This window comes from Gorilla gorilla, chromosome 13 (genome assembly GCF_029281585.2).
Source record: "Gorilla gorilla gorilla isolate KB3781 chromosome 13, NHGRI_mGorGor1-v2.1_pri, whole genome shotgun sequence".
Lineage (NCBI taxonomy): Eukaryota > Metazoa > Chordata > Mammalia > Primates > Hominidae > Gorilla > Gorilla gorilla.
Window position 1 is genome coordinate 125,469,704 of NC_073237.2, and position 11,441 is coordinate 125,481,144.

Here is an 11,441-nt window from a genome sequence, read left to right on the forward strand (position 1 = left end):
TGCAGACACCTAGGCTCCAACTCAGACCTGCTGGACCAACCCAGGCCCCATTGTGACCCAGGAATCTGTTTTCTACAGGCTGATCTCGGCACTCTATGAAGTCTGAGAGCCGCCGCTGACTGGGAGGGATAAGGAGCCGATTACAGTCCAGTGAGGTCAGGGCTGAGAAAGGACAGGAAATGCAACCGTGAGAGCCCAGTACTGGCCCCTCACTTGGCTGTGGAAACCTGTAAGTCGAGGAGACACCTGAGCCAGATTGGGCTGGGCAAAGTAGGGCAGGAGAGGCAGTACATCCCATGCAGCAAAACAGCACATGGTGGCCAGGGGCGGTGGCTCACACCTGTAATCCCAGCACCTTGGGAGGCCGAGGTGGGCGGATCACGAGGTCAGGAGATCAAGACCATCCTGAAAACACGGTGAAACCCCGTCTCTACGAAAAATACGAAAATTAGCCGGGCGTGCCACTGCACTCCAGCCTAGGCAACAGAGCGAGACTCCGTCTCAAAAAAAAAAAAAAAAAATTAGCTGGGCATGGCGGCTCACGCTTGTAATCTCAGCATTTTGGGAGCCGAGGCAGGTGGATCACCTGAGGCCAGGAGTTCGAGACCAGCCTGGCCAACATGGTAAGACCCGGTCTCTACTAAAAATGCAAAAATTAGCCGGATGCGGTGGTGCGCGCCTGTAGTCACAGCTACTCGGGAGGCTGAGACAGGAGAATCACTTGGACCCAAGAGGCTGAGCGAGATCGTTCCACTGCACTCCAGCCTGGGCCTCAGAGCAAGACCCTGTCTCAAAAAACAAACAAACAGACAAAAACAGCACATGCTAGCGGCAGGAGACAAGAGGCTGAGCCCTCCCAGCCCACCTTACCTGCACTGTAATCCAATCCAGCCAGAGACAGAGTCGGGTAGGAGAGGTGAAGGCGGGTGGGAAGGTGTGGCTGTTCACGCAGGAATGTCTTGGGAAAACTGAGGGGTAGGTGGAAAACCGACTTCTTGTTTGAAATGCTCCCAAGACGCCTCATTAAGTAGCATAGACGTGACTGAATCAATAAATATTTGTTAAATGAATGAAAGGAGGAAGGAGTCCTTAACTGTAGCTAAGCTTCCACTCTTAAGTATCAATTAAGCTTCTCTGTTCAGTCCAGCGTTTAGGGCGCCTAGTGCGCGCCCCGCCCCACACACTTTTGACAAAAAGGTCGCCTGCTCTGTGTGACTTGCCCTTTCGCCGGCCAGTATGGGGCAGAGGGAAATAAGCCCCCTCTGCTCTCTGGTCTCAGTTTACTCGTAACTGAAAGTGGGTCGGTTCAAACCCCCTGGAGCTGAGGTTGCCTCTCCTCTTCGAGCACGCGCTGTCGGACGCGCAGGTCCCCAAGACCGCGGATCGGCAGGGGGTACCAGGGAAGCCTTCATTCAGGGCGCAGGTCCCAGCCGAACCAAAGCTCCCACCAAAGTTCAACACGCCCCCAAAGCCAGCGCCTGATTGGCCCGCCCTGACCACAAGCTGAGGCAGCCTCACCTTCTGATTGGCTGTTATGCTCCCTGTTCTGTGCTGGAACCCTCCCCTTCTCTGATTGGCCAGATGCCTACCTGCGCTCGCCCCAGATTGGGCGCCAGCTGGGGCGGCTCGTTGGCTCCCAGGGGCCCCGCTCTCTGATTCGCCGCTCGGGCCAGCCCCCACGGCCTGCACGCTGAATGGCTGCGCCGCTACCTATATTGGCCTCCGATTGGGTGCACGGCGCCTCTCCGGCGTGATAGGGCAGGACCACCGCCCCCCTGGCTCCCCATTGGCTGCTCGAAGAAGCCCGGTCTCCGGGTAAGATGGCAGCGGACGGACAGTGCTCGCTCTCCGCTTCATGGCGGCCGGTGACCCTCACCCACGTCGAATATCCTGCAGGTAAAAGGCGGTCCCGGCTCCAAGGACGCCTTCCCAGGGACGGCCTCTCAGTCCCGGGCGCTCCGGCCTGCGCGAGCCCGCGGAGGGGGCGCCGGGGAACCGGGGTGGGAACTGTCAGATAGTGAACCACGGAGGGGCTCGGCCGGCGCTCGCGCCGCGCAGGCGCAGTGGTGCGGGGATGAGCTGGGCGAAATTGTGAGGCGCTCGCTCGCGCACTGTGCGGCTGCGCGGCCAGGGCGCTCCCCCGGGTCCCGGGGCGCCGGTGGGCTGAAATGGGGTGGGGATCTGTGTGAGGCGAGAAAAGATCCCTGGCCTGGACCTTGGCCCTTCTTCCCCGCCCTCCCCTGTCCCAGAGAGGCCGCACTCCTGCTCCAGCGTGCAGGGAGTGTCTTGTTTCCTTCGAACAGTGCTTTGGGCTGCTTGTAAGAGAAAGAGCTCCCCGTTGCTGGGAGTGTGCAAGCCGAAGCCAGGCTTTTGAGTACTTGTGGTGCCACGCCCTGAGCGGGGCACGATTCCACAAGAGAGAGGACCCGATGAGGGGGCGGGCAGCCTCCGGGAACTTGACTTCTGGAGCTTCCCATCAGACACACCTCTCGAAGCGCAGGGCTTTCCAGTTGAGAGGTCCATTAGCGGCGTTCTGGAGGCTGTCTAGTAAGAGTGGCGCAGAGCCTGGGCGTGGGGGTCAGACCCATCTGGGCTCCAGTTGAGGCTGAGGCCTTGTGCAGGTGCCTGCCTCTGCTTAAGTTAATTCATCTCTAAAGTGGGACTGATTACAGTGCTTACCTTCTGGTGATGGTATGAGCATCAAATAGCAGGAGGCACAAGAAGGGCCGAGCACAGTGCCCGGCATGCAGTAAGCGTTCGGTAAATACCTGCAGTTAATGTTATCCCACCTTCCAGGACCCTCCCTGGGTAAGATGGTTGAGTGCCAGGGAAGGCTGGAGCCCCTCATTGAGCCCTGGTTGCCTGGGAAGGGCCTGCTCCTGCTGCTGTCTTGCGAGATGTGAGAACCTGGCTCCGCTGAGGGCACCAGGACTGAATGCCAAAGAACTCTGACCCTGGTGTTCTGGGTTGTACTGGGGGTGGTATGGCCCTGCCAGGTGCTGGGCCCTGCCTGCCTGCCTGTCTACCATTCATCCATCCATTCATTCATTCAGTCAATATCCACTGAACACTTCTGAGTGCTAGGCCCTCGGCTAGCTCTGGTTTTTAGAATGCTTAACAGGCCTGAAATATCCCTGCATTCCTGCACTATGAAAACCAGCTGCTTTATAAGAGGAAAGCCAAAGCCTGGAGGTGGGGAAAGACTTGCTAAGGCCTCTGCACCTTCACAGCTTCCCCTCCTGGCCTCAGAGTAGCTTCTTGGAGTGCTCACAATCCAACAAGCCAGAAGGAACCTGGCAGGCAGTTGTGTGCAGCATGATACAGGCTGTGATGGACCTGGCTGAGCCTGGAGCATCTGGTGAGGTCTAGTCCCCTATTAATGCTTCCATGGTTCCCTGCACTTCTCCGTCACACCCCTCTTCACACCGTCACTTGCTTACTTCATTCATTCAACAGTTTTTGAGCCCAGTTAAGAGCCAGGCCCTGTGCTGGGCTTGGGGGATAGAGTGGGGTATAAAGAGACCCCGTCTCTACTCCCAGATGCTGTCCTGATATCTACATTAGTGGATCATGAACTGAGTCTGGATGGCAGATTCTCCCGTCAGACTGCAAGCTCTGCACTAGCAGGGACATATGTGTCTTTTTTTTGCCACTGTGGTGGGTTCTTAGTTTTTTGTTGAGTTCACCCAGAGAGCGTCCCAGGTGGGGGGAAACTGTGTGCAAAGGTCCAGAAGTAGGACAGGGCACGGTGCGCTCAGGGAACTCGAATTTGGTCCTTGGAACTGGAGCAGAGGGTGAGAGGGAAGCAGGGCCAGGACTGTGCAGGGCCAGATGAGCTGGGCTGAGGGGGAACTTGTCCTAAGGGCAGTGGGAGGCCTGAGGGGACTTGGATCAGAGAGTAGAGAGGCCAGAGTCCCTGGTAGCATCTTCAGGAAAACCCCAGGGTAGTGCTGGCTCTGGGACAGGCTATGGAGATGGCTAAAGCTTTGGGGGTACCAGTCACTCACTATCTTCATAGCCCAGTGCTGTGAGGGTGAGCTTCATAGTGGAGAGGCCCAGGAAAGAGAAGGGACTCACCCACTGTCACCCAGTGGGACTGTGGCAGCACCAGCACTTGAACCCAGGCACTTAGCTGGGCTTCTCTGCTCTCCCAGACCAACTCCAGGCCAGTCTGATCCTGGGTAGGATGGGCTGGGTAGGATCCTGTGTGTGGATGAGACCGGGCATGTGTGTGTCTATGTCTTCAGCCCTGGAATCTGGGCTCAGCCCTCTGTGGACACCTTCCCTGCTGCTTGTGTGAGGCTGGTGGCGTGGACCATTTCCCACACTGGGTTCTCTCCACCTCTGCCCCAACATGGAAGTGTCCTGGTTGCCAGGGACCAAGCTGGGTGTCTCACAGGTCCCATCTCATTGAGTCTCATGCAGCTGTAGGAGGTAGGCATTGATATCCCTATTCCACAAGTGGGTGAGCTGAGGCTTGAATCCTTGCCTCAGTTCATGCAGCCAGCGAGTGTGGGCATAGGAGCTGAACCATGCCCTCAGACCCCAGAGTGGCTACATAGCTGCCTGTCTCAAGTGGTGAGGGTGGCCTTCAGACTCAGCCTCCCCTGCCCTTGGATTCTCAGCTTGAGTGTCCCCATCTCCTAAAAGGGGCCAGTGTTCCTCTGCTGCCTCCATCCCAGGAGTGATGGGAGTGTCAGAAGCTGGTAATCAATAGGTAGGCAGTTTCCTGCCAGAGAAGCGGCGCGCAGCTATTACCGTCGCCCTATTGGGCTTGGTTTCTGTCCGAGTCTTCAGTGTGGACCCAAGTCTGTGTGGTGTCCAGAGAACGTCGGATTTCCCTGGAGGCCCAGGGCTCAGCCAGGGCAGCCCCAGCACAACAGTGTGTGGCTGTCATGTGCCTGCCAGGCTGCCTCCCAGGTCCCAGGCTCCACCTCTGGAGTCACCAGGCCAGGTTCACCTTCCTGCTTTGACAGGAAGGATTGGTCTAGTGTCTGGAACAGGTCAGAGACTTGGACTTTAGTCCTGGTCCCACCTCCTTCTGGCTGTGTGACCTTGGGCGAGTCCAGTCACACTGGAATTCAGTTTCTTCATCTATAGAATGGGAACAGTGAAGGCACCTGCTTTAAACGCATGCTGTGTGCACTTTAGTGCTAAGTAGTAGACAGCATCACGTATGGCTGTGACTGAGTTGGCACAATTGGCTGGTAAACAGGTGTCCGTGGCTGCCTGGCCTCCATTCTCCAGGCCCTGCCGGGACCTCCTTTCCCGATCAGGCCTTACTTGTAGGGGGCTGGTCCCTCTTCTGATGCCTGTGCCCTGTCCTCCTGATTCTGTTCTCTGTCTTGCCAGGTGATCTCTCTGGCCACCTCCTTGCCTACCTGAGCCTCAGCCCTGTATTTGTCATCGTCGGTTTCGTGACCCTCATCATATTTAAGCGGGAGCTGCACACGGTGAGTCTGTCTTGCCCACACCCTCCCCACCCCACCCCCAGTGCCCCCACCCTGCTTTGGGAAGCCTGTCTGCCCCTCAGTCCAGGGTTTGCCTTCTCATCCCTGCGTCCACCTGTCTTCAGGTGTGTGGAGCCTCCTGGCTGGTTCTAGGTTACTCACCTGTTGGGCTGGGAGGTTCAGTCAGAGGCCATGGTCTTTGGGACTAGGTAGCAGCCAACAGGTGCACAGAGGCCCAGCTGACCATGCATCTTCCCCAGCAGATCTCCTTCCTTGGGGGCCTGGCACTGAACGAGGGGGTCAACTGGCTGATCAAAAACGTCATCCAGGAGCCACGGCCCTGTGGAGGTAGGGCCTCAGCTGCGAGGGCTTGAGGTTCCCCCAGGTTGGGGCGTTACTGGGAGGTCTGCATCCTCCCGTGATGCCCTGGTCTCCTCTCTCTCCCAGGCCCCCACACAGCAGTGGGCACCAAGTACGGGATGCCCTCCAGCCATTCCCAGTTTATGTGGTTCTTCTCCGTCTATTCCTTCCTTTTCCTGTATTTAAGGTGAGTTTCCACCCCGGTCAGGATGGCCCTGAACTGGCTCAGGCCGAGTTCTGCTAGGGACTCACTGCTAGCCCTTCGGATGCCCCTGGGGTGGGAGGGGCTGCAGCGGAGGCAGAAGGTACCCAGGGAGCATTTGGATGGGGCCAGGGACTGTTTGGGAGGCCTGGGCTGGGCTGTGGGCTGAGGTCATCTGGTGGACCTGTTTTCGCAGAATGCACCAAACAAACAACGCCAGGTTCCTGGACTTGCTGTGGAGGCACGTGCTCTCCCTGGGACTCCTCGCTGTGGCCTTCCTAGTCTCCTACAGCAGGTATGGAGGAGGGAGAGCCCCTGCCTGCACCCTGCCCATGTGGTGTCCTGCTGGTTCCTGGTCCCTGTCGGACCCCACCATGGACCCTAGTCCCAGAACCTGTAGTGCAGGACTGGAAAAGGGGTCCCAGACCTCTAGTTTTAAAAGGACAGGGCTCCAGCTGCCCCTTCTAGCCCAGTCCGCACTGAGCCCAAGATTCTGGGACCAACTCCACGTATCAGCCATCTCTTCCCAGTGTTCCGGAGGAGCCCACTGTAGACAAATTCAGAGGTCAAGGGCTAGATGGGAGGCAGGCAGATCCCAGCTGGCCCTTCACTGCTACAGATGGGAGAGCTGTGTTTGGGGTCCAGCGCCCTCCCACTTGGAAGTGGATCTGAGGCCGTGCCCCGTGGAGTCAGTGTCCTGTCTGTGTGTCTCCACATGTGCGGGCACAGGTCCCTGGGAAGCTGGCACATGGGCAGTGGGGATTGTGCGGGCCTGTGTCTGACTGGCTCTCACATACTTCGCTTCTGGCCTTGGCCCAGGGTCTACCTGCTGTACCACACCTGGAGCCAGGTGCTCTATGGAGGCATCGCTGGAGGCCTCATGGCCATCGCCTGGTTCATCTTCACCCAGGAGGTCCTCACCCCGCTGTTCCCCAGGATAGCAGCCTGGTAACTGCCTCCTGCCTTCCTGGGCACTGTGGGCCCTGTCCCCTCCTGTGGGTGGGGCCATCAGTGGGCGGACCTAGGAGTCTTGACCCCAGCCCCTGTCTCCCTGGGAAGGCCCCAGTGCCCCAGGGTTTGTGGCAGAGACACAGGGGGTTTCCTCAGGCCCGGAAGCCAGAGTGCCATCCTCTGTCCTTGCCTAGGTTCTCAGGGACTTAGAAGCCTGAGTCCTGCTGGGCTGTGTGTGCCGTGGGACAGTGCCCCTGCCTGAGGTGACACAGGTGACATAGCTGGGTCTCTCAGTGGCTCTGGGGTCTCAGGCCAGGCAAAGACTCTAGGCAGTTGGGGCGGGTGCCGTGCCAGCCCTGGGCAATGGTGGGGATGGCTGGCATGGTAACAGACTCATGCCCTGATGTGCCCCTGGCTCTCTGATGTCTGTCTCTCCAGGCCTGTCTCCGAGTTCTTCCTAATCCGAGACACAAGCCTCATTCCCAACGTACTCTGGTTTGAGTACACGGTAACCCGGGCAGAAGCCAGGTGAGTTCAGGGGACAGCAGTGCTCACTGGGCCAGCCATAGGCAGCCTCTGCATCCATGTTTGGAGGGCTCTCCGGGAGCCTCGCGCCTGCCTAAGCACTTCTCTTGCATTAACTCATTGAATCCTGCTGTGACCCCCATTTTGCAGATGATGAAACTGAAGCTTGGAGGAGAGAAGTCACTTGCTCGAGATCTTGCAGATAGTGGGTGGGGGAGCAGGGTGGTGAACCCAGGCTGTCTGGCCCAGGGCCCATGCTTTTAACCTCTGCAGCCCAGAACCAGAGAGCTGGGCAGCTGAGGTTCTCAGGGCTCCTGTGTGTGGACATCCCTAGGGATTAGTCCAGATGCTTTCTTAGGCCTGGGTAAACTGAGGCACATTGAGTTAGGAGGCCAGCCTGTAGTTGTGCAGCAAGTCAGGACAGAGCTGAGCTTTGGAGACTCCTGACTCATGCTGTTTCATTCACCCCAAATCCTGGGTGGGGTTCCTAGGGGAGTGGGAAGGCTGGCTTTTCTTTTCTTTCTTTTTTTTTTTTTTTTTGAGACGGAGTCTCGCTCTGTCGCCCAGGCTGGAGTGCAGTGGCGCGATCTCGGCTCACTGCAACCTCTGCCTCCCTTGTTCACACCATTCTCCTGCCTCAGCCTCCCGAGTAGCTGGGACTACAGGCGCCCGCCACCACGCCCGGCTAATTTTTTGTATTTTGTAGTAGAGACGGGGTTTCACCGTGTTAGCCAGGATGGTCTCAATCTCCTGACTTCGTGATCCACCCGCCTCGGCCTCCCAAAGTGCTGGGATTACAGGTGTGAGCCACCTCGCCCGGCCGAAGGCTGGCCCTTCTCTGGATTCAGAGGGGAGCTGAGGCTCCAGAGGAAGCCTGGGAGGTTTCTAGGCAGGCTGAGAGGGACTGTGGGGCGGGGTAGGGTGGGGCGTCCTAGCAGCCAGGAAACGTGTTTAGTGCATCAAGGTCCAAATTATCCTAAAGAGCTTAAGAGCAAAGCCAGGGATCCATGAGGAAAGGGGATTGGAGGGGGTTAGGGCAGGCAATCCCATTAGAGGCAGAAAGGTCCCAGCTGGCCCCGCTGATCTCTCACTGGCCTGCCCTGCCTCACTCTGCCCTGCCCCGCCTGGCCGGCCTCCACCTGCCTTCATTTACCAAAATCTCAGGGCACACCTGTTCGTGCCAGGCTGTGTGCTGGGGGCAAGCACAGTGACAGCCATGGTTCCCTGCTCACTGTGTTCACGGCAGGCAGGGAAGAGCTGCGACGCACCTGCCTATGTGATCAGTGCTGTGGCCTAACAGCTTGTGTCGGGAGCCTATGTGGGGACGTGGGAGCTGGGGGTGGGGGGAGGTGGGGGGGATAGAGGGATGGGGAGGGTAGGGGGTGGGGAGGGTGTTGGGGGGGGGGGTTGGGGGGAACGTTCTCAGCAGAGGGAAGGGCATGCACAACTCCTGAAGCTGACAAAGCTTGGTGACTGCACCAGACGGAGGCTGCCGGGGCTGGAGCCCAGGGAGCAAGGGGTGTGTTGTGGGATGAGGCTGGGGACAGATCACACAGGACCAGTCAGGTTTCTAGATTTTAACTGGGACCCTAGACAAACCCCATTCTCCTCTACTGAGTCTCTGTCAGCCCCTCTAGAAAATGGGGGTGATTGGCCCTGGTTCCCTCAGGTTCCTGGGCCCACTGTGGATATAGCCACAGCCCAAGTTGGGTGCTCAAATCCTCTCAGTAACCTCCATCAGTAGTTCTCCTGCTTTCGCTTGCATACCTCCCGGATGGGGAGCTCACTACATTTCTGTACTTCTGTTTTGATCAATAACAACTGAGCCCACTTGTGCTGCCTCGTCTATAAAGCGAAACTCCCCATAACTAATTGGAACCCAGCCAGGTCCCTCTTGCCTCTGTAGTCTCATCCTGGTCCCTACCCCTGCCCCAATCCCCTGACTCCACTTCTGGGATTGCAGAGCTGAGATAACTGAGGTACAGGCCTCGCCGGGGAGATCAGCCCTGTCTAGGTGCCATTCCCAGGGCAGGTGCTCTGATTGGCCCAGTTCAGGTCAATCGCTGGCTACTGGGTGTGGGCATTTGCCTACTTAGTTGGGACTACGGGTGGGGTGGGGACAGCTGTAGGTCACTGAACACCAGGTGTCTCCACATCTGACCCCCATCCCGTTTTGCAGGAACAGACAACGCAAGCTGGGGACGAAACTACAGTGACCAGTGGTTGTGGCTGGGTCCAGCCTCCAGATCTGGCCCGCACGATGCCTTGCAGGATGGACAGGATGACAGACAGGGACGAAGCAGAGACCTCTACAGACCCAAGTCACCAAGTGGAGCCTTTTTTTTTCTTATTTTAATTTTAATGAACAAGGTGGACCAAAGGGCTGAACCAGCCCCTCAACCAGGACCCTGGGGGGCCTGCTGCCTGGGGGCCGTGGCCAGAGACCCTCGCTGTGCTGCTGCCAGCCCCTGGCTGGGCAGGAAGTGCCCTCGGCATGGGCACCTGGGTGTGGGGTGGAGGAGGAGGGCTCGCGCCTCTGGTCTCGGGGCCAGGAATTCCAGGTGGCGTGAGAAGTACACACTATTTATTTTTTGGTTTTGTCAGAGGCAGGCAGGATTTTGGAGCTGGAAGAATCTGCTCTCCGGTGGCTGCCCTGTGAACAGAGGGCTCCCGGTCAGCTTCCCAGGCCCTTCGCCCTATGCCCAGAGGGCAGACTGCCTCTCCCTGGGCCGGGGTGGCCTGGGTGCCGGGAGGAGGGGAGCATACCCCACACCCTCCCTGCCACCGTTGCCGTTCCAGAACCTCGGTCAGTGTTTCCCTGTCTGGGGGCAGGGCCCAGAGCGAGCACGCGTCTGGCGGCTGCTGTCGTTGTGTTCTACCCCGTACTGACCCAACACCACAAGGGCTTTCTCTGGTCCCCTGTCCCTAAGACAATAATCGCTTTCTGACAAAGGAGCCTGCACATTTGGGTGAGCAGACCCAAGCTGTTTACAGCTCTTTCTTGTCCTGCCATCCAGTAGCAGTTACTCTTCATCCCCACGTGAACAAAATGGGAAGGAGCCGTGAGGAGAGGAGTGAGGCAGCGGGCACCCGAAGTCCCTCGTCCTTCCCTCTGTGTGCTCTGAATATGTCCTTGTCCTTCCTGACCCATCTCTGACCAGCTGGGAACCTGCTTGGGGTCTCCCTCAAACCTGTGTCTGGGGTGTGGGCTCACAGATCCCTATCAGCCTGGTTCGTGGGAGGGCTCTTCTTAAAGGGACCCCCATCTCTAAGTCACTCTGAAAGGGAGTTGTGGAGAGGAGACGCCTCCAGACTCTCAGAAGTTTTGAGGACTGAGCTGGGTCACTCGGGATCTGTGTTCGAATCCTCCCCACCCCTTTCTTTGTGGAGTTTCCTAACCTGCTGCTGAAGCACAATGTTTTGGTGCTTTCTTTTCTCATTTGTTAAAGGCAGTGTCCAAAAGCCATTCCAGATGCCAGGACCAGGGGCTTATTTCTAGGGAAGGTAGGTCGGTTTCCATGTTTCCCTCCCGTTATTTTTATTTTTTACTTTTTGCCTGAGACAAGCTGAGTATGAGGTGGTTTGATTTAATTGTTTACTATTGTTTTAAAATAAAACCGTAAACTCTGGCAGCTTGAGCACTTGCTGACTGAGCTCAGGAGAGGAGATTGGGGCAGCTGTGGGGACACATGACCCTTAGGGGCAAGGATACGGTGAAGACCATAAAACCAGAAGTGATCTAGTCCCTTTTAGCCCACAGTAGGGGTCTGAATGACCTCTGCGGCATTTCCTGTCAGGGTCTGTCCAGCTTCTGATTACATCCCTCCAGGGGACCTCACTGAGGGCCACCATACCAAACCTGGACACTCTCAGCCTTAGGAAGTTTTCCTCTTTTCACTATCAGTCTCCCTCCCTGTGTGGCGCTGGCCCTCCTCTCACTGAACCTCGTTCCT

The 11,441-nt window shown here is 57.6% G+C and overlaps 1 protein-coding gene across 4 annotated transcripts; it reads left to right on the forward strand.

Annotated features, from left to right (window-relative positions):
* The first annotated feature begins 1,407 nt into the window (after positions 1-1,407).
* Positions 1,408-11,117, forward strand: DOLPP1 (dolichyldiphosphatase 1). Of its 4 annotated transcripts, none has more exons than XM_004048712.5 (8): positions 1,408-1,896; positions 5,353-5,453; positions 5,714-5,798; positions 5,898-5,997; positions 6,209-6,307; positions 6,832-6,960; positions 7,402-7,491; positions 9,668-11,117. In XM_004048712.5, exons 1-8 carry the CDS (start codon positions 1,821-1,823, stop codon positions 9,702-9,704), a joined length of 717 nt encoding a protein of 238 aa, XP_004048760.1. In that variant the 5' UTR covers positions 1,408-1,820; the 3' UTR covers positions 9,705-11,117. The 4 variants fall into 4 exon arrangements, with proteins under 4 accessions (XP_004048760.1, XP_004048761.1, XP_063552856.1 ...); XM_063696786.1 differs by lacking the exon at positions 1,408-1,896 and adding an exon at positions 1,934-3,358; XM_004048713.5 differs by lacking the exon at positions 6,832-6,960 and having other exon boundaries at positions 1,603-1,896.
* Positions 11,118-11,441: the final 324 nt, after the last annotated feature.